Source organism: Lutra lutra, chromosome 13 (genome assembly GCF_902655055.1).
Source record: "Lutra lutra chromosome 13, mLutLut1.2, whole genome shotgun sequence".
Lineage (NCBI taxonomy): Eukaryota > Metazoa > Chordata > Mammalia > Carnivora > Mustelidae > Lutra > Lutra lutra.
The window spans coordinates 11752896-11780381 of NC_062290.1; the positions used below are offsets into that span (position 1 = coordinate 11752896).

Consider the following 27486-nt stretch of genomic DNA (forward strand, 5'->3'; position numbering starts at 1 on the left):
TCTGCATACAAAAATTTCAGGTTAGATGTGCATTCTTGGGTCATCCAAATAGGCAGGGTTAGATGGAAATTATGTCAGTTCTCCAATAACCATAGGATGAGATGGATATACCCAGGAGAAAGGAGTGCTGAGCTCAAAATCCTATAGAAATCTACTATATCCCATTCTATCCTAGAGATAGCTACTCTATCTGCTATATCCTATAGATAGCTACTGTCATAGAGAATGAATTCCATGTTCCAAATACCCATTTTTATAGCAAAAATTTAGAGTATACACATTAATATATTAGGGATTTCCTACATTGGCTCTTACTTTGACTTTAAGCTTTCACTACCCCACCTAACCAGCGCCTACACAATGCACTTTTAAATGATTTTAGGTATAATAGACAGAAAACAGAAATCTTGTGTAGACATTAGATAAATATATTTTTACAATGCTTTGAAAAAGTTAGTTCTGAGTAGATTTGAATATTGTATTATTGTTTTTGCTAGACACTAAGCTTTTACTACTTGTTTCCCTTATTTCATTTTGAAATACAATTTACATTTTAATTGTTATGAGTCATACAGTTACTTCTTTATTTTAACTTAACTAAGTTTTGATGCATCAACCATTAATTGGCAAAAGAATTATATATATTTCTTTGGTAAGATGTTAGATCCCCAATCAAATTGTTCTAAGTTCAATCAAAAGAAAAAATTGACATTATTTATTTATTGAAAAGAATTTAGCTTTCTTTTCTAGAAAGTGGTAGGAAGAAGGGGTGCCTTGGTGGCTCAGTTGGTTGGGTGTTTGCCTTTGGCTTGATCATGATCCCGGTCATGATCCCGGGGTCCTGGGATAGAGCCCTACATTGTGGGGCTCCTTGCTCACTGGGAAGCCTGCTTCTCCCTCTCCCTCTGCGACTCCCCCTGCTTGTGCCCTTGCTCTCTCGCTATCTCTGCCAAATGAATAAATCTTTAAAAAGTAAAAATAAAGTGGTAGAAAGAATATTTTGAAATTAAAATGTATGAATGACTTCTCACAATTTTTTAAACACTTGGAAAAATACTGAGATGCTCAAGCAGGAGCCAGAAACATTAAATCAACTTTTGGGGGGAAAAAATCACTTAAAAATATTTTTATTTCTAAATATTTCTTTTTTTTAAATAGCATTTGTTTAAAAAAAATGTTTATTATTAAACCACTGCTATGTTGAAGGCACTCTGCTGAGTCTGGGATTTGACAATGAGGTCAAGATTACTGTGAGACAGGAGTAGGGAAGGCTGGCCAGGCAAATACTATGTGCTGTGCATACTAGGATCAGGGTAAGCCGGAAGAGCATCCTGGGAACATCCAAGAGGAGCACTTAAGCCTACTGGACCAGGTCAAGTTTGCTAGAGGAGGAGGTTCTAGTTCCTAGGGTTCACATGGAGAACTAAAGATGACACATTAGTTAGTTGTCAACTGAAAGCATTACCACCCCTTCCACTGGAGTGTTTGGTAATAGGTGTGGGCAGTTTTGATCTCATTATTACCAGTCTCTGTTGATGTCAAGTGTGCGATTACAAGAATTGTGACTTTTAGTTCTAGGGAGGGTAACAGCATCTTAATAGCATTTAATCATTTGTCTATATGATGCCTGAGTTACATATCCATAACTCTTATGGCCAGACGGGTGGGGACAACAGCTAATATATATCTTAGGCCAACACATTCAGGTTAGCTAAATTTACCTATGGTCATTCATAGCAAGGGCATAAACAGCAAACCTAATAGATCATCACAGAAAAGGAATTCTTACTTATTACTGCATAATAATCCTGAGCATTCAGAGCTCAGTGGCAACTGCTCTCGCTGTAGGGGTGCATGCCGACAAGTAACCAAAATCTCATCGAAGGCAATTTCCTATAGCTTAACATATTGTGATCTCCTTTCTAGACCTTGAAAGGAATGTGATTTAGTAGAGAATCTAGTCTGGATAGATTGTATATTTGTTTTGTTTTGTTTTGTTTTGTTTTGTTTTGTTTTTAGAGGCGTTATTTTGTATGTTAAACAATCTTTTTTTTAAAGATTTATTTATTTATAGGAGAGGGAGAGATTGAGGGGAGGGGCAGTGGGAAAGGGAGAGAGAATCTCAAGCTGACACCCTCCTGAGCATGGAGATGGACATGAGGCTTGATCTTGCAACTCTAAGGTCATGAGCAGAAATCAAGAGTCTGTGGCTTAACTGACTGAGCCACTCAGGCTCCCCTGTATGTTAAACAATCTTAAAATAAATATAAATAATTTGGAAAAGCTGCCAAGGTTGTTTTAAACTTATGTCAAAATGAATGAGTGAATGTAATTTGCTCCACTATAGGTCTTCTTGGCCCTATCTTTGCCCTCGTACCTCTGACACTTAAGGAGATCAAGGCATGTCAAACATCCTGCTAGATAGTAAGGTACAAATAAGAAATTTCCTTCCATAATAAAATCGTCTGGGCATGGTGCTGTTTGATGGAAAAGTCTCTTTTTTCCTTGACACCTTTTTCTGTTTCTTCTTTGGGAATTGTCTATTTAGCCTTTCTGTCTCTACTGAGGACAATTTTAGTAAACAGCTTTTCATAGAAGGTTATGTGTGCCATCTAGCTTTCCAAATATATTTGCATAGATTTATGGAAAGTAGTCTTTACTGCTTTTAGATTTTTTCTTCTATTTTGATGGTTATTCCTATTCTTAACAACCTTATTAAGATACAACTCACGTACTACACATATCATCCTTTTAAGGTGTATAATTCAGTGGCTTTCAGTTTATTGACCAAGTTGCACATCTATCATTGGGTACCTGTGTGGTTCAGTCAGTTAAGCATCTGCCTTCGGCTCAGGTCATGATCCCAGAGTCCTGGGATCAACCCCCACATTGGGCTCCCTGCTCAGTGGGTAGGCTGCTTTCTCCCCTGCTTGTGCTTTCTCGCTATCTCACTCTCAAATGAATAAATAAAATATATTTTTTAAAAGTTGTCCATCTGGGGGGGCTTTGGTGGCTCAGTCGTTAAGCGTCTGCCTTCGGCTGAGGTCATGATCCCAGGACATTGGGATCGAGCCCCGCATCAGGCTCCCTGCTCAGCGGGAATCCTGTTTCTCCCTCTCCCACTCCCCCTGCTTGTATTCCCTCTCTTGCTGTCTCTGTCTCTGTCAAATAAATAAATAAAATCTTAAAAAAAAAAAAGTCCATCTATCAACACAACTGATTTGATTTTATTATTGTTTTTTTTTTTAAGATTTTATTTGACAGAGAGAGAGATCACAAGTAGAGAGAGAGAGAGAGAGGAGGAGGCAGGCTCCCTGCCTAGCAGAGAGCCCGATGTGGGACTTGATCCCAGAACCCTGAGATCAGGACCTGAGCCGAAGGCAGAGGCTTAACCACTGAGCCACCCAGGCAGCCCCTGATTTTATTATTGTTTTTTAAAGATTTTGTTCATTTATTTGACACAGGTTGAGAGAGAGACAGAGAGAGAGGGAACACAAGCAGGGGGAGTGGGAGAGGGAGAAGTAGGCTCCCCGCTGAGCAGGGAGCCCAATGCTGGGGTGGGGGTTGGTGGCTCAGATCCCAGGACTCTCAGAGGCAGACACTTAATGACTGAGCCACCCAGGCGCCCCAACACAATTGATTTTAGAACATTTTATTTAACGTAAGAAGACATTCTCTTCCTTTTAGCTGTAACTCCTTTTTTTTAATTGGTCTTTTTTGTGTGTGTTATGTTAGTCACCATACATCATTAGTTTTTGATGTAGTGTTCCAAGAGTCATTGTTTACTTATAACACCCAGTGCTCCATGCAATATCTGCCCTCCTTAATACCTACCACCAGGCTCACCCATTCCCCCCACCCCCATCCCCTCTAAAAGCCTCAGTTTGTTTCTCAGAGCCTGCAGTGTCGCATGGTTCATCTCCCCCTCAGATATCCCCCCCTTCACTTTTCCTTTCCTTCTCCTAATATCCTCCATGTTATTCCTTGTGTTTCACAAGTAATACCATATGATAATTGACTTTCTCTGCTTGACTTATCTCACTCAGCATAATCTCCTCCAGTCCCATCCATGTTGATGCAAAAGTTGGGTATCCATCCTGAATCCCTTTAAGCTCTAGAAACCACTAACTTACTGTCTGTCTCTATAGATTTGCCTATTCTAGACATTTCATATGAATGGAATAAAATAATATATGGTGCTATGTGACTGGTTTCTTTTACTTAGCATAATGTTTTCAAGTTTCATCCATGTTGTAGCAACTATCAATAGTTCATTTCTTTTTATTGCCTAATAATATTCCATAATGTGGATATTATATCCCTCTACTCTGTTTATGTCTCCCTTGCCCTTTTTCTTGATTTTTCAGATGTGCCTATTTTGCTTACTTACTCATTTATTCAGTTTTCTAACTTATTTAATTCTGCATTTAACTATACTTTTATCTTGAATTATTATGTCATTTTGGATTCTTTTGGCCTGCTTGTTCTTTTTTCTGTGTTTTTGAATTAGATGTTTTACTTATTTTCATTGTTTCATTTTTGTTGATATAAGTACTTAAAGCTTAGAATTTCTTTCTGGGTACTGCTGTAGCTATAATCTTATGGATTCCTATAAGTAATATTTCAGTTTATTGGTAGTTTTTAGAAATTCAACAGTTTAAGTTTGTATTGATCTTTGATCTTTGAAGTGTTTAAGTATGTTCAGATTGAAGAAGGATCTTTTAAAAAATGTGTTATAAATATTTAGTGTTATTGAGTTGTCATTTATATCTTTCAAACATAATTAAAATATTTTTTCTTAATTTTATAAAAGTTCTATGTGCACTTTAAGTTGAATTTAGACAGTCACCAAATATTGGCTTCACACTCCATGTGCATACTACGTTCACCTATTTATCCAAGGATAATGACCCAAATTCTATCCAGTCACAGGTCAAAATTTCAAGATCTCTACGTGTTATGCTATTGTCTCTCTACTAAGTGTAGCTGTAGACTAGATGTAGCTCTATGTGATTCAGAAAACCATAAAGGAAAGGGACAAATTTTCTGCTCCCAATGCACGATGGTGAGACAAGGACAAGATAACTGTAATAAGCACTCTTGCTCAGAAAGAAGGATGGAAGAGATGGGACTGTCATTTGTCCATAGTCATTCTTAAATCATGTTTGGCACACAGAGCCCTATTCTGGTGTTAGGAATGTTCTTTGTTAGACCCGCATTCTGCTTTCTGGAAGCAGCTTCCCTTTCCCATTGTCCTCCTTGGCCCTTGACTCTGCCCTGTGTGTGGTCTTTTCTATTATTCTTGAGCACATCTGCAATGGATGTTGTTGTGACTATGTCTTCCTGTGAAACTGCTCAGCTTTCTCAGTTCATTTCCTAGTTCCAGAAGTTTGGGAGGCCAAAGAATATTTTTTCAAAAGATTTATTTATTTATTTTAGAGAGAGAGAGTGCTCGGGGGAGAGGGCAGGAGCAGAAGGAGAGGAGAGATTCTCAAGCAGATTCCCTGCTGAATGCGGAGCTTGAAGAGGGGAGAAGGCTCTATACCACAACCCGTGAGATCATGAATTGAACCACACCAAGAATCGGATGCTTAACCTGCTGAGCCACCCAAGGGCCTCTCAAAGAATATTTTAAGTACCGAGCAGTTAAAGGATTTTAAATTCAGACTGCTGGCTTATTTGGAAGAACAATTTTTAAGAATTTCATAAGCTTATTTGTTTGAATTTAGTTAATTCCAGCTGGTAATAGCCTCGCTCTCAATTCTTTCTAGATGAAGTTCTGCTATATTTCTTTATTTTTTCTCTTATAATAAATACCTTGACTATCACTTTGAGACTGCTGTAGTTACAGAAATCAGAAACCCTGGGAATTTCTGTTTGACTGTCTCCTTAGGCAGACGTTTGCTTGAATGTGGCTTAATTCATTGGGAGCATCTAACAATGGGATGAACTTTGCTGCAAGGCTCAGCTTTGATAGAACTTTGTCTCAAAAAGATCTTTCTGAGTTTTCTCTCTTACTCTTTGAGATCTAAAAGTTGCTGGCTCTTCTAACATTTCAGACCCCAAATTTCAGGACTCTCTAGTTTCCCTTTACCTTCTTGTAAACCAGCCAGTTAACTGAATTTACCTCTCTCTCTTTTACAAATACGTTGGGAAAAAACAATCGCAGTTCACACAGGGAACTCACGAACTTTTTCCCAATCTCTTTCTCTGTCTCACTAGATACGTGAGTTGACTCTTTGCCTACTGTAGTCATGAAATGTTTTGCCTTTCCACCCTGCAGTATCAGCTTCCTGTTGTCTTTGCCTGACTTTTAGCCAATGCCATATACTTTAGATTTTTGTTATAGTAGCACCCATCCCAATTCTGGTACTGATTTCTGTGTTAAGAGTAGGCTAAACTTAATCTGTGATAACAACCCCCCGAATCTCAGTGGCTTAACACATAAAGGTTTATTTCCTGCTCGCACAGAGTCAACTGTAATTTTTGGTGGAAGAGTGGGCATTCCTCCACACAGATACTCTGGGATTCAGGCTGATTCAGGCTCTATCCTCTAGAAAGTCATTGACTGCTCTGTCAGGGGAAGAAAGAATTGAGAAATGTACAAGAGCTTTCACTGTCATGGAAAGGACATATATTTTTTCTGCTCATATTTATTTTGTTATCCAGAACTAGTCAAATGGCTCCACCAACTGCAAGAGAGCTAGGAGTTTTAACCTCTTGTATTCCCAGGAAATAAGGAAAAACAATATTGGTGAGTATAATATCTATTACATATGGAAGACTTTCTTATAAAACTCACTCCTAGGTGGATTCTAGGGATAGATTTTTGTTCTTCTAGCCCTGAAGTCATTGCCCATGAGCAGTATTGGCAAATACCTTGAAGGCCTTGGTAGACTGGGTGTTTTGAAAATCTATTTAACACTTTGGTTATAGGATTTCACCCAAAAATTGACCTGGAAATTTCCCCACTGGATTTTCAGCTCTTAAATACTTTTAATGTGTTGGGACTTAAAAATGATATATTTTATCTAGGATTTTCCATTGTTTTCAGTGAATTTATTTGCATAACCATGGAAATATAATTTGGCTGCCACTCCAAGAGTTCCCAACTCTGACCAGTCTTGTTAGTGAGATTTTCCCCCACAGCCTCTTATTTTCAACTTGTTCCAATTGTCTTTGACAAATTCTTTGGTTCTACTTGTCTTTCAATGGATCTTGGCTGCGTATGGGAGCCCTTGCACACAGTGTGATCAGGAAATTATAATTTCTTTCTTCACCAAAAATTTGGTTTGCTTTTAATTTTTCCATTTCCTTTGTTACTTTTGAATGATTTCTAGGAAGACATGGGGAAAATGCTCATTTGTATCACTATGTTCATAGTGGAAGAATGTTTAAACTTTAGATCCTGTTTATGAAGAATGGCTTGTTCATTTGTTTCTAATGTGAATGAAATGAATTGCTTTGAAACAAAGAACCTTGTAATATCTAGTCAATATGCATTGCTCATGGGTTCACAGAAGTGTGCATTAAAATGGGCCTTAACAAAGACCACACCAAAAAGGAGAATTTCAGACCAATATCACTGATGAATATGGATTCTAAGATTCTCAACAAGATCCTAGCAAATAGGATCCAACAGCACATTAAAAAGATTATCCACCATGACCGGGTGGGATTCATCCCTGGGTTACAAGGATGGTTCAATATTCGCAAATCAATCAATGTGATAGAACAAATCAATAAGAGAAGAGAGAAGAACCACATGGTCCTCTCAATTGATGGATAAAAGGCATTTGACAAAATCCAGCATCTGTTCCTGATTAAAACTCTTCAAAGTATAGGGATAGAGGGAACATTCCTGAACTTCATAAAATCTATCTATGAAAAACCCACAGCAAATATCATCCTCAATGGGAAAAAGCTCACAGCCTTCCCGTTGAGATCAGGAACACGACAAGGATGCCCACTCTCACCACTCTTGTTCAACATAGTACTAGAAGTCCTAGCAACAGCAATCAGACAAAAAAGAGAAATAAAAGGTATCCAAATTGGCAATGAAGAAGTCAAACTCTTTCTCTTCGCAGATGACATGATACTTTATGTGGAAAACCCAAAAGACTCCACCCCCAAACAACTAGAACTCATACAGCAATTCAGTAATGGGGCAGGATCCAAAGTCAATGTACAGAAATCAGTTGCTTTCTTATACACTAACAATGAAAATACAGAAAGGGAAATTAGAGAATTGATTCCATTTACTATAGCACCAAGAACCATAAGATACCTGGAAATAAACCTAACCAAAGAGGTAAAGGATCTGTACTTGAGGAATTACAGAGCACTCATGAAAGAAATTGAAGAAGACACAAAAGATGGAAGACCATTCCATGCTCTTGGATCTGAAGAATAAACATTGTTAAAATGTCTATACTGCCTAGAGCAATCTATACTTTTAATGCCATTCCGATCAAAATTCCACTGGTATTTTTCAAAGAGCTGGAGCAAATAATCCTAAAATTTGTATGGAATCAGAAGAGACCCTTAATTGCTAAGGAAATGTTGAAAAAGAAAAACAAAACTGGGGGCATCACATTACCTGGTTGTGAGCTTTATTACAAAGCCGTGATCACCAAGACAGCATGGTACTGGCATAAAAACAGACACATAGACCAGTGGAACAGAGTAGAGAGCCCAGATATGGACCCTCAACTCTGTGGTCAAATAATCTTCGACAAAGCAGGAAAAAATATACAGTGGAAAAAAGACAGTCTCTTCAATAAATGGTGCTGGGAAAATTGGACAGCTATATGTAGAAGAATGAAACTCAACCATTCTCTTACACCGTACGCAAAGATAAACTCGATATGGATAAAAGGCCTCAACGTGAGACAGGAATCCATCAGAATCCTAGAGGAAAACATAGGCAGTAACCTCTTTGATATCAGTCACAGCAACTTCTTTCAAGATATGTCTCCAAAGGCAAAGGAAACAAAAGTGAAAATGAACTCTTGGAACTTCATCAAGATCAAAAGCTTCTGCACAGTAAAGGAAACAGTCAACAAAACAAAGAGGCAACCCATGGAATGGGAGAAGATATTTGCAAATGACAGTACAGACAAAAGGTCGATATCCAGGATCCATAAAGAACTTCTCAAACTCAACACACACAAAACAGATAATCATGTCAAAAAATGGGCAGAAGACATGAACAGACACTTCTCCAATGAAGACATACAAATGGCTATCAGACACATGAAAAAATATTCATCATCACTAGCCATCAGGGAGATTCAAATTAAAACCACATTGAGATACCACCTTACACCAGTTAGAATGGCCAAAATTAGCAAGACAGGAAACAACGTGTGTTGGAGAGGATGTGGAGAGAGGGGAACCCTCTTACACTGTTGGTGGGAATGCATGTTGGTGCAGCCACTTTGGAGAACATTGTGGAGATTCCTCAAGAAATTAAAAATAGAGCTTCCCTATGACCCTGCAATTGCACTAGTGGGTATTTACCCCAAAGATACAGATGTAGTGTAAAGAAGGGCCATCTGTACCCCAGTGTTTATAGCAGCAATGGCTACGGTTGCCAAACTGTGGAAGAACCAAGATGCCCTTCATCGGACGAATGGATAAGGAAGATGTGGTCCATATACACTGTAGAGTATTATGACTCCATCAGAAAGGATGAATACCCAACTTTTGTAGCAACATGGACGGGACTGGAAGAGATTATGCTAAGTGAAATAAGTCAAGTAGAGAGAGTCAATTATCATATGGTTTCACTTATTTGTGGAGCATAACAAATAACATGGAGGACATAGGGAGATGGAGAGGAGAAGGGAGTTGAGGGAAATTGGAAGGGGAGATGAACCATGAGAGACTATGGACTCTGAAAAACAATCTGAGTGTTTTGCAGGTGTGGGGGGTGGGAGGTTGGGTGAGCCAGGTGGTGGGTATTATGGAGGGCATGTATTGCATGGAGCACTGGGTGTGGTGCATAAACAATGAATTCTGTTACGCTGAAAATAAGTAAATAAATAATGGGCCTTAAGCTCATATAATACAATCTTTTGAGATTATTCTAGTAGAGTTCATTCAAATTATTTCAACCAGTAATATTAAAACTATAGGGAAAGAGCTCATACAAGTAATCAGATGTTTTCTTTTTGTTTTGCAGGGGGGCAAACTGGTCTTCATTCCATTCATAAAAGATATACTGTCAAGGTTTTCTTTGGACTACTATAATTACTAATGTATAATACACTTTAAAAAATGCTGTCTCTCTTTAGTCTTACTCTTCTACCTCCTAGAGTGTCTTTAGCCAGTTGATATAAGTTGATTCTGGAGGGGAGAATCAAAGAAACCCCGAGAAGCATCCTAGGATTTTAAGATCAGTGAGATCCAGTTGGTGAAACACGGTATAATGGAATGTCTTAATTCTGATTTGGCCAGGACAATCCTGGTTTTCACCACTCCCAGGTACTTAGTACCTCATTTCCGTCTGAAAATGTTCCAAGTAGATTAATCAATTACAGTAGCACCATATCTTATACATGTCCCTTCAGCTGTTTTCAAAGTCATGTGTTTGGCAGTTACTTAGACTGACGACGTTTAAACTATTTAGACACAGGATCCCACTACTATATTCTTTTTTGTTTCCTCCCAATATTCTCCATAGGGCCTCCTGTTTCTGAAAACTTTCTATGAAGAAAATCCTTAATAATGATGGGTCTCACTCATTCAATATATGTCATTCAATATAGGGCCCTCAATACATGTCCAGTGAAGAAAATGAAAATGATAATGAAAATTTCACGTACCGTCCTTCGTCAGATGGTTTTCTTTTGAGTGCAGTTTAGGATTCAAATTCCGTGGTTTCAGGTTATAGATGCACAAATCACATAGACCATGAGACAGTGAAAACCAAAGACCCTCTTCATAAATCTGATATGTCACCATTTCTTCCAAGGACATAAGGTTTTCCTTATGACTCTGCAAATACATCTAAAAGTGTTCATTTGTCAGTTTGATGAATGTGCCACTAAAATAACATTACCTTGGCATGTAAATCATTTTCCCATGAAATCTTTAAAGAGCATTGTCAAATGTTTCTTTGTAGCCTTTGATTCTATTGGCTTTATGCTTCTGAGGTGTCAGGAAATAGAGCTGACTCTCTGGGGTAATTTTCTTTTAAAGTTCTAGATAGCAGATGTTTATAAAACCTAATAAAAAAGATATATTTCTCTTCTCGTGTGTGTTAGATTTATATCAGAAAATACAATAACTGACAGAGTAGTTGTGAACTACATTAATAATTCTAAAATTTAAAATTAATATATTCTTCCATCTGGAGTCTTAACAAAACATTTTTAACATCTTTGAAATCCGCAAAGAAAATGTGTCTCTTGTCAAGGAACTAGAAGCTCGAAGGGCTGGGATTTTCATTGTTCTCATGTCAGATATTGTTCAGATTCACACCCCGTTGCAATCAGTGTTATGCATATGTATGCCGAGAACTTTCCCATTCAGCAAGTAGGTTTATAATTCCTCTAGAGACAAGTTTTTGTTGCAAAGGACTAGCATCTCTATATGCATAATCACTCCTTCTTTATATGTGCTTTTGCAGAGTGAGCTGGGATGCTTTTTATTTTTATGGACACATTTGAAAGCCTCTGCTTTCAACATTTATATTAAGGTGACAGTAACACAATGTAAGAACATTCAATCAATCAATCAGTGAAGATTTAATGAGCATTTATAATATTTTAGACTATGCTAGGCACTGAGATCACAAAGATGAATAAAGAATAATTCCTGTATCTAAGATACTCTGAGTCTAATGAGAAGGCAAATTCATTAATGCATAATTAAAAAGAAAAAACATGAAAGGTGGAGCAGAGATACAAGTTTTGTTGCAAGCCTCCACTTTGTTGCCCCCACATAGATGTGGGACCACAGAAAGTATGTGTGAACTTTAGTGTCATGTGAGTGTCACTTGGTCCACTAGAATACAACTTGGTCACTTTTCCTGCATCAGGAATCCTATGGCCTAACCCCACGCCATCCTCTACTGGGAGCTGGACCACTCTGGCTTGGGGCAGCCTGAGGGGAGCTGCAGGTCCTTGCCTGAGAATGCTCTGGACTCACGTTTCTTTAGTTCTGCAACTCACTTTTGGCTGTATGTGTTTACTCAATGGGGGCTTGCCAATCAAATTTGATGTGGAGTCATCCAACTTTTATGATAGGGAACCCCAGCTCCTGAAGGACCCCAGAAACAGACCCTTGTCTCTCTCGATAGGAAGAATCGAACTCAAGCGTTCAGGTGATACAGAGTTGGTGGTAGGAAGTTACATGCTGACTGCATATGTTGGGCATTTGTCCAGAATAGGAACTGCTCATGCTACCTTTGACCTACTAGATTGTATTGATCTTAATCCCCTCTGTAGCAGTCTAAGTGCCATTTTTGACTACAGGGTCATAGTTCCAGGCTCCTTTTCATACAGTTGGCAGCTCTGATCCTGTCCTATCAGTCCTTTCCCCGTTCCCAGTTCTATTCATATTCAGACTGTCTCTTCCACAACAGAGTAGAGAATGCAAGCTTCATCTCTTATAATTGAGGATGTCTTACATAAAGATTTCTTATATAAAGAAAGAGTTACAGCACTCAACTCTGGCCCTGATACAGCAAGGTCCTAAGCAGAAGCAAGACTGCTTGTCAAGGAAGATTCTGGCACTGATGGCAGGGAGCCCTGTGGACTCTTCTCCCAGCAAGAAGGTCAGCCAGCGCCTGCATGCTTGTCATGGAAGACATAGTTCTTCCTTCAGTCAGCATCACAGAATACCTGTATTCAAGCAGCTTTAACCTTGAACTGACTGCTGACCAGCTGCTGTCAAATTCATGTCTGGACAAATTAATATCTGCAGAAGTCAGTCAGTAGACTAGACCAGTACTGGTCAACAATGACCTTATTACTAATCCAAGGTGATAAGATGAACCATAAAGACAATGTAGCAAGTTATTTGTATAGATAAATTTATTCAGTTTAAAGGACTCTGAGATTGTTTTTACTTATCTTTGGTGTTAGAGGTCTTCCTATTAAAGGTGGTAGATGGTTATTTTATTTTTTTAATGCTTCTGTCAAAACAAAAGTTGGGGGGGGGGCCTGGGTGGCTCAGTGGGTTAAGCCTCTGCTGCTCCAAAGACATTGTAAATTTTATTATTATTTTTATTATTTTCTCATAATGAATTTCTGTTGCAGTAAATTGCAGGTTATGGCTGGTTGTATATATGTAGGGTGCCCGTCGATAAATGCATGTAATAAGGGGAACAAGGCTATATAAAGTGTGTGTGTGTATATATATATTTTTTTTAGATTTTACTGTATTATATATTATAATACCTTGATATATGTCTCATAACGATGATCTAAGGTTTAATTGGCATTAACAAGTCTTGAAACTAAACTAAAGCATATGATTGATAGACAAAATATTATTACACATAATAGTATTTTGCATTTACGTGTCACTTGTCACTTGAGACTCTCAGTCCGTTGATTCATTTGTTTCCTCAGTGTATGATTCTCAATTCATCTCAAGGAAACTGAGGCACAAGTCAGTGTTCACCTGACATAATAAAAAATTAATTCAGTCTGTCATTTTCTTTATAATACCCTGATCACTTTACTATATTTTTATACATGTTAAACATATTTATTTTTTATATTATATTTTATATACTTTATAAATTTTTTAGCATATTTATTCCTCTTTGTGAGGCTGGCAGTCTCTTAGAAGTAGGGGCAGGTCTTCTTGAGCTGTGTATTAGCTCCGTTTTCCACAGAAAGACTTTCATTGTAGATTCATGTTTTCAGTGCTGGACTTTTAGGACTGAGATTGCTTTAAGTGAAGGAACATACCTGCATCTTTTGTAATAATCTAGTTATAATACAACTTAAAAATATATTGTACATTCTGACTTTCATGGACACTAATTATCTTTGCCTTCATGGTCTCCTTCCTCCATTAAAAAAAGTTAAAAATGATAGTTTATAACTACATTGGTATAAAGATGGATACAATCTAAGATGTATTATATTCTCTTTTCTGCTGATTAAAAAATAGTTAATAGGGGCGCTTGGGTGGCTCAGTGGGTTAAAGCCTCTACCTTTGGCTCAGGTCATGATCCCAGGGTCCTGGGATCAAGCCCCACATCGGGCCCTCTGCACTGCAGGGAGCCTGCTTTCTCCTCTCTCTCTCTGCCTGCCCCTCTGGCTACTTGTGATCTCTGTCTGTCAAATAAATAAATAAAGTCTTTAAAAAATAAAATAAAAATAAAATAGAATAAAATAAAAAATAAAAAATAGTTAAGACACTCCTATGTTTTAAAACACTCTGACACTGGGTACTGTGCCCACTGTGGCCTGTGAAGAAGTGGGCACTAGGATCACATACTGAAATGCTTTTCCTCTTCATTCTTAGGCTCCCAGGGAGATATTCTGGTATTATTGCCTCAGGGAAGAAAGACCCAGCAGGCAACAAAAACACCAAATTCTTGGGTTTGGGATTCAAAAGCTTGGGTCTTAGGATGACACCATAGATTTGGAAGAACAGGTGAAGAGCCGGGCTACCCTGTCCCATGATAGATGAGTTCATGGAATGAAGACGGAGGGTAGCAGAGAAGTTGAAAATGTGTGTGTTTGTCTGGGACCCCAAATTGGAAAGGTTAAAGCTTTAGAAATTCTTGAGCAGATGAGACCTATCACTGCCTAGCCATCCATTCCCAGGGTAGTGGTTTTGGAGCTGTTGAACTGTGGGGGGGGTGTGTGTCCTCCAAGCCCAGTGTCAGGGGGCGACATGAAACCTTGAGGGGCTAGGCAAACAACTCAGGAATGGCATCTGTTTTCCAGGAACAGGTGGAGAGGGACACATGAAGATTCTTGTTGGCCTAGATAATGGCACGCTTGTGGCAGAGTGCCAGTCTAAGCAGGAGTCTATGTGGCAGAACCAGAAGGGCATAGCAGAGATTTGCATGTATCCATAATGGAAGACCACAGGAGAATGAGGAGGTGTCCACCAATGTCAGCAGGGAGAGATGATAACAACAAAGATGGTTTCTTAGCATGTGGCACCACACAGGCCCTTGAGAGTGGGAAGAGATCCAGAATTGACCAAGATTAAGGTTTTTCCATCTTAGCAATATGAGCACTTGGCAAAGAAATTAAGTACAATTAAGAAAAAAATAAAGTTGTAGTTATTGTACACCAGAATTTTTTAAAGCTGGATTAGTATTCATTATACATAGGTGTTTATGATACTTTACAATATTTGAAGGATGTTCTGCTTTTGTATTTTTCATTTTGCAAAAATCTTATTGGTATTATATCTGTCCTCATTTTACACATGTGGAAATGGAAACACAGAAAGATTAAGTGACTTGCCCAAAGTCATACAGCTAGGACATGAGCAATGACTCAAACCCTTGGCCCATTCACTCTACCACTCCTGGTTCTTGATGTTGTTCAGTATTCCCACTAAGGACTAAAGTGAGAGCTTCCTGGGAGGTTCTCAGAAAATGCTGATATGGTACCAAAATGCTTTTAGTATTTTGTAATTTAATGCTCAGATGTGAAGAAGGAAGAAGGTTCGCATGTCTGGGCTCTGCTGCACCACGCTGGCTCCCTTGCTGCTGTGTTCTATGCAGTGTTCTGCTCTCATCTCAGATGCAGAAAGGCAGGGCTGTAGTTTGAATGCATTTAGGGTCCCGGTCCTAATGCCGCGGAATGAGGTGGGGGTTCAGGTCCTAAAGGGCCTCCTGACTTAGATTAGAGTGCCCCATCCAGATGAGTGGATGCCATTCTGCTTCCATGACCCTGTGCCCACATTATAGAATTTTCTTGTGTCTTTCACTGGAGTGTGAGCAATGAAGGCAGGGACTGCATCAGGCTTAGTCCCCATTGCGTCCCCTGCCTGGCATATAGTAGGTACTTAAAGTATTGACTGACTGAGTGGACATTTGGATGGCTGGCGGGCTGGCTGGCTGGCTGGCTGCATTCTAGGTTTCCTCAGTATCCCTTACACAGTCCTAGCCCTGTATCCCTCAATATCAAGGCCCCTTCTGAGGGATGTTTGGGTTCAGCTTCCTTCATCTTACCGAAGAAAGCTATGTAAAAATAGCTACTTCTGCTGCAGGCCACTCCATTTCCTTTTTCTTTTCCTCTTCCCAAATCCCTCCTATATTATTATTTCTATCCACACTTTTAGTCAAGATGTTTGGAATTTTTTTTTTCCTCTTCTGTCTACATGTTTTTTCCAGCTTATGTTTTATTGTCTTTAGAAGACAGTTTTTATTCCTCTTTTATTCCAAAGTTTTATTCCTCTTTAGAAGCAGGAAGCACATGTTATAAATCCATATGAGCAGATACTTGGCTCTTTCTAATTTAAAAAAAAACTTTTAATTAAAATTCATGGTAGAAAAATTTGCTAAAGTGGCAAGTTGCCTTTCTAATTTATTACCATGTCTTATTTTAGAATTTACTTTTGGTAACTAATCTACATTATTAAATAAGGTTCACTTCATTGGAGTCACTGAGTAATTGTTGCATTGGATAAATATTGTTCTTATGATATTATTAGTTTTATCACATGTACTGCATTGTTTTTAGGAAGTACCCTCAGCATTACTTGAAAAGAGATGGAAAATACTTTATATGTCCCACATCCAGTGAATTTATAATTAAAACAATGTCACAAGTACAGTACATTTTCATTGGATAATTTTTTAAAAATTTAAATGCAATATGTAATTAAAAAAAAAAAACTTCACCACCTAACAGATTCTAATTTATTTTTTAAGGCACCATGACAGAGAAGCCTATCCAAAAGATTATGATATAGAGGGTCCTGAGGACATAAAAAAACTGTGTAATTCAACATATTGGAGACTTGGAACTGATGAACCCCCAGTAAGTAGTTGCTGCTGATTTCTTTAGATCGGGAATCTTCCTCCTAGTGAAACATGGAAAAATAAAGGGAGGAGTTCTTCGCTGGCACCACCCCTCCATGCTGTGTTGGGCACTTGGGCAGGTGACTTAGTCATAAGGTTATTGGAGAAATTAAATGAGATAAAGCAAATCAAGTGGTTAACTCAATGCCTGGCACATCACAAGTGCTCAGGATACTGTTCGTGCTGTTATGATGCTGTTGCTGCATCATATGTCTCCTTTAAACTTCACAACAACCCTGTGAAGTAGGTGGTATTATCTCTACTCTTCAGAGGGGGAGAAACTCCTACTAGAGGTTAAGTGACTTACTCAAAGTCCCCAGTTAGGGAGTGGAAGAGTGAGACTTTGAATCTAGTTCCTTGATTTCAAGTCCTTTTTGTCATAAGGTGGTAGAGTTGTGAGTTATTAAAACATGCTGGTATTATTCTCCTGACATCTGTGTGATCCAGTTCCCAAAGGAATATTCATTGCATGAGTACTTCCTGTTTGAATTGCCATGAGTGGGTTACTTCTTGGCTATTTAGGTGCCTACCCAATTGGCGTAAGGCAGGAGCTCACCTCTCCATAGCCCCCAAATTGTGTCCTACAATGTCAAGAATTTTGGGCTAGTTGAAGACTCAGTACAACCTTATAGGATGGTCTGAAGAGCTGGTAATTTGACTAGGGCAGATGCAAATGTGTTGAGAAGACTGGCTTTTGTATCACACTCTGCCCCCAAAAGCAGGGCTATTTTGAAATAGGGCAAACCTAGGAAGATCCATAATTCTCTGCTGGACATGAGTCTCGAAGATTCTCAGGTCTCCAGGGTGATGGGAATCAATTAGCTTATCTGGGCTTATGCTTGTTTCTTCCTTCCTTTTATAGTTACAGTGGATAGAGAATAATAAGGATAGCCGGGAAAATGGACATTTATTATAATGATGCAGCTGCCTGGAAATGGAATCAAGGATACTTACAGGAACCAAGACAGCTCTAAAGCAAGACATCCTCCTCCCTCCTCTCTCTCCCTCTGTCTCTCTCTCTCTCTCTCACTCTCACACACACACCAGTGTCTCGCTGGCATCCTGATTTTGTGCTGCTCAGTGTCTTTTTTCCCTACAGCTCAGACCTCAAGGGCATTCTGATGGTTCCCTCAGTTTCCACATTGGCCTCTTGCCTTTGCACCAGGTTGCCTTTTGGGTCATTAGCCAGCACATGGAGGGGTTCCCGAGTCTGATACTCAACTCTGTCTGTAGCCACTCAGCCCTGCTCCACCAAACACAGCTTAGCCTTGCTTTCTTAAGCCATGGGGCTATGTGGTCAGGACAAGAGCAAGTTGGGCAAAGCACACATTGCCTGGCATGTACTTAGCATCTTTGACTCTTAGAAAAACATTTATTTTTGACTTCCATATGAAAATGTTCTTGGTCTCTGGGTTGTGGGAGAAAGTTAGATGAAGTGAACTATGAGATGTAGGAACCTCAAACTTTCATTCTGTACATTATACACGTTACAGCAATCAAACCTCAGGTCTAATAGAGGGTGTGGAAACAAGGTAATATTTACCTTCTCTATGACTTTTGTTCATGGTCATTGAAACCTTGTCCTTATTGTTCCAGGTTTACAGTTATTAGATAGGAATGATAATAGGTCAAGGGGTCAACTGTTTCTGACAAAATTGCTATTCTTATATCCTAATAGTAAGTTACATTTTTCTAGACTTTTTGTGTATAAAGCACTTGTTCACCCATCTTGTTTCTTGCTCTTCTTTTTTTAAATAATTTTTTTCATTTTTAAAATAAACATATAATGTATTATTAGCTCCAAGGGTAAAGGTCTGTGAATCGCCAGGTTTATACACTTCACAGCACTCACCATAGCACATACCCTCCCCAATGTCCATAACCCCACCATCCTCTCCCTAGCCCCCTCCCCCCGGCAACCCTCAGTTTGTTTTGTGAGATTAAGAGTCTCTTATGATTTGTTTCCCTCCCGATCCCATCTTGTTTCATTTATTCTTTTCCTACCCCTCAGACCCCCCACGTTGCATCTCCACTTCCTCATATCAGGGAGATTATATGATAGTTGTCTGTCTCCAATTGACTTATTTCGCTAAACATAATACCCTCTAGTTTCATCCACGTCATTGCAAATGACAAGATTTCATTTCTTTTGATGGCTGCATAGTATTCCATTGTATATATATACCCCATCTTCTTTATCCATTCGTCTGTTGATGGACATCTAGGTTCCTTCCATAGTTTGGCTATGTGGACATTGCTGCTATAAACATTCGGGTGCACGTGCCCCTTCTGATCACTACATTTGTATTTTTAGGGTAAATACCCGGTAGTGCAGTTGCTGGGTCATAGGGTAGCTCTATTTTCAACTTTTTGAGGAACCTCCATGCTGTTTTCCAGAGTGGTTGCACCAGCTTGCATTCCCACCAACAGTGTAGGAGGGTTCCCCTTTCTCTGCATCCTCGCCAGCCTCTGTCATTTCCTGACTTGTTAATTTTAGCCATTCTGACTGGTATGAGGTGGTATCTCACTGTGGTTTTGATTTGTATTTCCCTGATGCTGAGTGATGTAGAGCACTTTTTCATGTGTCTGTTGGCCATCTGGATGTCTTCTTTGCAGAAATGTCTGTTCAAGTCCTCTGCCCATTTCTTGATTGGATTATTTGTTCTTTGGGTGTTGAGTTTGATAAGTTCTTTATAGATTTTGGATACTAGCCCTTTATCTGATATGTCATTTGCAAATATCTTCTCCCATTCTGTCAGTCGTCTTTCGGTTTTGTTAACTGTTTCCTTTGCTGTGCAAAAGCTTTTGATCTTGATGAAGTCCCACTAGTTCATTTTGCCCTTGCTTCTGTTGTCTTTGGCAATGTTCCTAGGAAGAAGTTGCTGTGGCTGAGGTTGAAGAGGTTGCTGCCTGTGTTCTCCTCAAGGATTTTGATGGATTCCTTCCTCACATTGAAGTCCTTCATCCATTTTGAGTCTATTTTCATGTGTGATATAAGGAAATGGGGTTTCTTGCTCTTCTTAACAATGTTACAAAGTTGAAAGAAAGATACTATTTAAAAAATTTTTTTCATTAACATATATTATTTGTTTCGGGGGTACAGGTCTGTGATTCATCAGTCTTACACAATTCACAGCACTCACTATGGCACATACCCTCCCCAGTGTCCATCATCCAGCCTCCTCCCAACCACTAGCTACCCTCACTTTGTTTCCTGAGATTAAGAGTCTCTTATGGTTTGTCTCCCTTTCTGGTTTCATCTTGTTTCATTTTTCCCTCCCTTCCCCTATGATCCTCTGTCTTGTTTTTCAAATTCCTCATATCAGTGAGATATGATTATATCATATGATATTTATCATATGATACTTATCTTTTTCTGATTGACTTATTTCACTTAGCATAATACCCTCTAGTTCCATCCATGTCATTGCAAATGGGAAGATTTCATTTTTTATGGCTGCATAATATTCCATTGTGTGTATATACACATCTTCTTTATCCATTCATCTGTTGATGGACATCTAGGTTCTTTCCATAGTTTGACTATGGTCGGCATTGCTGCTATAAACATTGGGATGCATGTGCCCCTTTGGATCACTACATTTGTATCTTTTTTTAAGATTTTATTCATTTATTTGACAGACAGAAATCACAAGTAGGCAGAGAGGCAGGCAGAGAGAGAGGAAGGGAAGCAGGCTCCCCGCTGAACAGAGAGCCAGACGTGGGGCTCGATCCCAGGACCCCGGGATCATGACCTGGGCCAAAGGCAGAGGCTTAACTCACCAAGCCACCCAGGCACCCCTACATTTGTATCTTTAAGGTAAATACCCAGTAGTGCGTTTGCTGGGTCATAGGGTAGCTCTATTTTCAACTTTTTTTTTAAAGGTTTTATTTATTTATTTCACAGACAGATCACAGGTAGGCAGAGAGAGCGGAAGGGAAGCAGGCTCCCTGCTGAGCAGAGAGCCTGACTTGGGGCTCGATCCCAGGATATTGGGATCATGACCTGAGCCAAAGGCAGAGGCTTTAACCCACTGAGCCACCCAGGTGCCCCATATGTTCAACTTTTCGAGGAACCTCCACGCACGTTTCCTGACTTGTTAATTTTAACCATTCTGACTGGTGTGAGGTGGTATCTCACTGTGGTTTTGATTTGTATTTCCCTGATGCCAAGTGATGTTGAACACTTTTTCATGTGTCTATTGGCCATTTGGATGTATTATTTGCAGAAATGTCTGTTCATGTCTTCTGCCCATAAGAAAGATATTATTCTAGTTCTAAACCCAGACCCACTGATCTTAAATGATTTCACCTAAGGTCCCAGGTGTAAAAAGGAGGGAGATATAGATACAGAGCCTTCCTATTTTCATGTGTCAGGTATGATGCTAGATGTAGCAAAAGGGTGGATGAGTTCTTCTTGCCACAGAATTTTGATAGAGACCTAAACACTAGAATACTCTCACTAGTTGGTGAAAAACACACATCTTAAAGCAAGATGCTAGACCATCTAGAAAGGACCTGCTAAGATATTCTAAACTAGGTTAGGCCAGTATGAGTGATGATGTCCTTGAAGACTAGAATTCAAGAAGGATTTATTTTGTTGTGGGACACATGTCCCTTCTTCCTCAGTTGAGAGGTGTTTTAAGGAAATCAGAGAGATTAATATGTGTATCCTGGAACTTAGAGGGCATAGGGTCCAGGTGTCTGACTCTTGTGAAACAGCAAGGCCCACCTGCTGCAGGATTCCACGCCTAAAGCAGCACCCAGCTGGGAAGGTGAGAAACTTAAATCTAATACAGTTAGCAATTTTGATGATTTCACTGAACTGGAAAATTTCATAACTAAAATGAGATCCTTCTCAAGATTGAGGGGCCTAGAAAAGTTAAGGGACTCGTTTAAAATTCCCATTAAGTGAAAGGGAAGAACCAGCCATCCATGTGGGATGGAAGAGGCAGCTTGATTAAAAATGAAGTTGCTTCATGACTACATCCTACTGATGGGATAGGATCGATTCAGTCAGAGGGTTACATGAACAGCGTCTCATTTCATCCTCTGGACAACTCTTCAGGCTAGTACTCTAAGTGGCCACGTTGTGTAAATGAGGACACCAAGGCCAGGTGAAGCTCAATCACTTGTTCAAAGTCAAACAGCAAGTAAGTGTATTAAAAATTAAAATCTATTTTTCCCTCTGGTTCCAGAGTCTAAGATCTTAAATACTTCTCAAACTGTCTCTTGGAGTGCCAAGTTGTTCCACTCCCAGCCCAGGGCCTTTTTACCCCCCAAACACTGTATCCTTCTTGCAGAAAATGAACCTGATTATTTCTTTGCTGTGGCTTGGCCATGTGTTGGGGCATTGGTTTCTCATTTCTTATCTATAACCTCTGTCCTGTTTCCTGAGTCCACGCACATGCCAGGTAGCCCCTGTTTCCTCCCTGTTTCCTTTCCTACATGTCTTCTTAGCATTTTTGCAATATTGCTGCTGAGTGGTTGCTTTTTTTGTCCACCAGCATTTCTGTTCCACTGTATGAAGTCCTCCTTGCCCTTCAGTGCTGGTGCTGGGGCTAATGTGAGCACTGTTTATTTGTAACAGTATTTTAAATAGGAATTTCTTGGTTTTCATTTTAGCTGAGACTCTCCACATAGAAATCCATAGTCCCATGTGCCAAAGTGAAATATTAGGCCACTTAGGTGAGACCCTCAAAGATGGTTCCCTTAGGCCGGTACTCACATGAGGGATATAAGAGGATTGAAAGCCAAGAAACCAAAAGAAGGGTTTGAGGGTAGAAAAACAGGGTTTTGGAAAAGGGGTACTGTGAGTCTCATCTGCCTGGTGAAGTTAGAGGTATGAGGTGCTGGTGATGTTTCCAAAGCAGCAGAGCAGAGAGAGGGGAACTAGCTACATGTACATCATTGGTGAGACAAGGATAATTGGGTACTCAGGCCTGCAGGTGGCTTTTGGGGATCAGATATAGAAGAGAAAGATGACAGAGAGCCATTTCAGAACCTGCCCAAGAGCCGCTCATGTAGGAATGGGAGGGACAGTGACTGGATTCCCAGGGGCTGAGGCAGGACAGTGACACCCTGTGTCATGGAACATAACCACTGGGTGTTTCCAGAAGGGATCTCAACATCTACAGAACACTCTTAAGAAAGTCACCTTTGAACATCCATCAGTGCCAGAGAGGGTCAGACAACAGACATACCCAGAGGAAACCAAACAAGATTATACTTCCACCTTTCTTGCATTTACCTCTCTCCTTCCTTGTATCCCCACACCCACATCATAAACCGTAAAGAAGCCAGAGGGAGTTGAGGAGTAGGGAAGAAGTTTAAGAGGGACAATTGAGAAGAAGCCAACTGTGCCATCTTTCCCACTGACATATGCCAGGCCAAAGCTGACCCAAATTACAGGAATGAGTCTTTTATTTCAAATGGAGTTTTGGCTAGTACATGGTACTGAGGATTTTACTTGCTTCAATGAGACTCCTCTTGGGACAGAAGTAGCCAGAAGATGTTTGTATTATCTGAGAGTGGCCACAGAGGTCTTGGCAATTGTCCTATATTTTATCAAGGAGCATAAGGAAGAATTCTCCTCTCCAAATGGCTATGGATGGGCAGTGATGGAGGAACAACAGGTTTGTTTTCTGATTGTACCTACATACAAGTCCCACTCATTCAGTGAGCTAGTTGCCCATTGGTATAAGAAAGAGCAGCCCATTCACATCATTCTTCTCTATCCTCTTCCCTTACTTTATTTTTCTTCGTGGCATTTAAAGCACTGGATATATTTAAGACTTCTTTAGTTGTTAATTGCACATGTCCCTTGACTAGATACTAGCACCTTGACTAGATATGAGAGAAGGGACTTCAGTTTGTTTTGTTCTCTGCTGTGTTTCCTGTTCCTAAAATGGTGCCTGGCCCAGAGTGGGTCCTTAGTAGGTACTTGTGGAAGGAAGGGATAAAGGAAAGAAAGAAGCAAAGAGACAAAGAAATAAAGGCAAGAAGGAAGGAAGGGAAGAAAAAAGTGGGGAAGAAGAAGGAAAAAAGGACTATACTTCACAAATATATGTTGAGGCCCTGTTATTTTGCTAAGTGCTGTGGTAAGAAACAACTCAAAACAACATCACTGTACATTAGGATCTCAGGCTTGTGGGGGAGAGTGCAGATGTACAACCACAGTGACACAGTGTATGATGGATGCTATGACAGGAAGAAGATTAAGACGTGGAAAGGGGCACCTGAACTGAAATGTGTTGTGGGGGAGGGTCAGGGATGGCTTCCTAGTGGAGATGCCCACAGCACAGCTCCTGAGCTGAATCTAAAGGAACCATTCATTGGTGAAATCTGGAAATATACCAGTCAGGTTTCAAGGGTGGCATAATCGAATTCCTACTCCAGTGCTCATTCTGGCTTCAGGAGAGCATGTGGGGCCATGGGGATGCAGCTTTCTGGACAAGCACTCATTCAGGCCACTTTCTCTGATTGTTTTATGAGTCTAAGCAATTATGGGAAATAGCATTTTAAACTATAGCTTTTTGTCTTGGTATTTTATTTAAACTTTATTCAGGTGCTGCTTAACTCTACCAGAGTGAGCCCCATGCAAGCTAAAATGCTCAGAGCTCTTCTATCATGGTTCCTTCATTTGTAAAGTCCCTCACCCAAGGATCCTCACAGCACTACCTCTGTTACGATCAGTATGTAAGACTGTTTTTGAGGAAGGAAACTTCCTCAAAACTGAGAAGAATTAAGTACAGGGTACCTTTGATGCTGTGTCATAGAAGGTGAGAACTTGTCAGACATAAAGGAACAAGGAAAACCAATGGGTGATTTTTCTAAACAGATTTTTCTTATATGGCTAATGGATCAGTGCCAAGGCATTTCTAGAACTAACAGGATAATGTGAATGAGCATATTAGGCTAATATTAGTATGAATAGTATTATGGTCATTTTGGACTTTAAAATGGTAAATAAATGAATAGTACAAGAGTGTGCTAACATTCTTTTTTTTTTTTTTTAAAGATTTTATTTATTTATTTGAGAGAGAGACAGTGAGAGAGAGCATGAGCTAGGAGAAGGTCAGAGAGAGAAGCAGACTCCCCGTGGAACTGGGAGCCCGATGCGGGACTCGATCCCGGGACTCCAGGATCATGACCTGAGCCGAAGGCAGTCGTCCAACCAACTGAGCCACCCAGGCATCCCGCTAACATTCTTTTTATGAATCTATAAAAAATAGCCAAGAAAGTCTCAAATATGAGCTATTTTAGTGGATGAAAATATGATATTTAAAAATTAATGACTCTAAAAGGGATATAAAGGGATATAATTATACCAGATCTGAGAAATTCAATTATTATTTAGTTAATTGGTTCAGGTATTTTTTTCTTTGATTGACATAGTAGAATAGTATTTTGATCATAAGACTATACTTACAGATGCTTCTTGCATTCAGATCTGTGTACTTGAAAGAGTCATATGGATCAAATTTTTGTGAATGGAATAATTTTAAATGCCTTTGGAGGAGAACCACTTATACCAGGAAAAAGGGAGATGTTTGGGGCGAGTCGGTGATGGAGGCCAGGGTCTCCTTTTGCATGAGGTTTCTGTAATCTCTGAGCTTGAAGTTGATGCCACCAGTTCCAGCATCCTTGCATGGATCTACTTTGGATTGTCTTTTCCAACATCAGCACAAGTGCACCTGCCTCTACTGTTTCAGGAATTCTGTATAAATTTAGGCCGACTGAGTGTATTTTCCATGTCTGCTGATGCATCCATGGACTTATTGATTCGAACTTGTATCTGCTCTGTCATTTCTAGGGATCTGGGATAGGAATGAATGTAGGCATCTGCCATTTTGATCCCATCACTCTCCTTCACAACTCTTTTTCTATAGCAATAATAATGCCTCATTTAACTCTTTGAGGAACTAGATTTTAATTTTTCAGTATATCAGTTTTCTGAAGCATGTGCTCTGTTATGTTGAACAAACAGCACTTGAAAGATGCAGTCACACGCGCACCTGTATTCTTTGTCTCACTGTCTATTCACCCTACTTTGTGGAGTGATGTTTTCTTCTGTACCCTTGGATAAAATGGTATGCAGATTTTATAAATTTTATGGTCATTCTCTGATCATAACAAGTCTGTCGGTCCCATTTCAGTAATTAAAGTATCTCATCAAAATGATGAATTTCATTTAAGGTAAAAGATTTTCTCTTCCTCCAGATACTCTGCTCCAGGCCGGGGAATTCTGCAGAGGGAAGTGTGTCTGTGTAGGGAGCGCGGGCTGACCTTCTAGTTCTTCACTTGCTCTGTTCTTTCCTTCCCTCAGACATCAAGACAACTAAAAGGCCCTCTTGTGATTATTCTACTAATATTCATTACTTAACTGAGACTGTTTTTGTTACAAGATACAGTTTTATTATCTGAGGTGATTGTAAGAAAAGATAGAAGATATAGTAGAAAAAAAGAATGAAATCATTTTTCTGATCATACCCCATGTCATCCCAGTTGCTCAATATAATGATGGGCAGGGAGCCTCATTGATTCTCTGAAATCCTTCAAATAATCTCTGTATGGAACTACTATTGTGTTCTCCTAGACATGAAAACAGAGTCAGAATTTCCAAGAGCAAAACTGTGAAATAAGAATCATCCTTTTTTAAAGAAAAAGACTTTTTACAAAGTCTTGATATTGGTTGTTGATGATGGTGACCTTTTGGCAATGATACCAAAAAAGCTATAGTTGGTAGGGGAAGTGCTACTTAACAGCTTCAGTTAGGACTGAAGATCTAAGAGGACAGGTGCCAAGTTCTTCATTCCATAGTGAGGTGCCATATCTGTCACATGGAACATGCAAAGCATTTGGGCAATAACTGTCTCTCATCCACCTTGAAGATTAAAAAAAGAAGAGGTTGATATTGAAGAGACCTGGCTGAGAGTATTTGGAATTTGGAGTCCTTTAGAGAGAATTTACATGCTGAGTTCCACCCCTCCTTTCCCCATGGGATAAGCTACTTCCTGCTGTAGTGTGGGACCTCAAGGATATTGGGCAGCAAGGGATTTGAGTAACTGTTACCCTGAAGTTGAGGAACATGGTTGACTGAGGTCGGACTTACTCCTGAGGCAGCCTGTGCCATCACAGAGGGAGCCTGATGTGGAAAGTGTCTGCACTTCCTTCAGTATAGGTCAGAGGAGTCTGCTTCCGGGGACTCTGTAAGAACATAAGAAAGAAATGTCAACTAGCAATCAACTAAAATGCATCTTTCCAAGAGCTATTCTTCCAGGAGTAGGTCATCCTTAGCAGAAAGAGTCTGGCTACCCTCAAATGTGAAACTTGAGGGGAAGTCACAAATGATTTTCTCTTTCCTGTACCAGTTATCCAGTGAACAGTCACTGGGATTTCTTAAATGCCACACATATAAGAAGAGTTCATCTTGGAAGATTAGAAGTTTGGACTTTAAGAAAAATTGATAC

The 27486-nt window shown here is 39.6% G+C and overlaps 1 protein-coding gene across 9 annotated transcripts in view; it reads left to right on the plus strand.

Annotated features, from left to right (window-relative positions):
- Positions 1–27486, plus strand: part of CFAP95 (cilia and flagella associated protein 95) — a 185923-nt gene that overhangs the window by 53410 nt on the left and 105027 nt on the right. For 6 of the 9 annotated variants that reach the window (XR_007122455.1, XM_047701185.1, XM_047701186.1 and 3 more), the window contains one exon: positions 16865–16973. The exons of 1 other annotated variant lie outside the window; for it this stretch is intronic. Coding sequence is in view for 3 of the 8 variants with exons in the window: in XM_047701182.1 (XP_047557138.1) it covers positions 16865–16973 (109 nt within the window). In the remaining 5 variants the exon portion in view is untranslated. Of the gene's footprint in view, positions 1–16864; positions 16974–21212; positions 21790–21857; positions 22168–27486 lie in introns of those variants that run through there. 2 more of the 9 variants (XM_047701188.1, XM_047701187.1) reach the window with 2 other exon arrangements.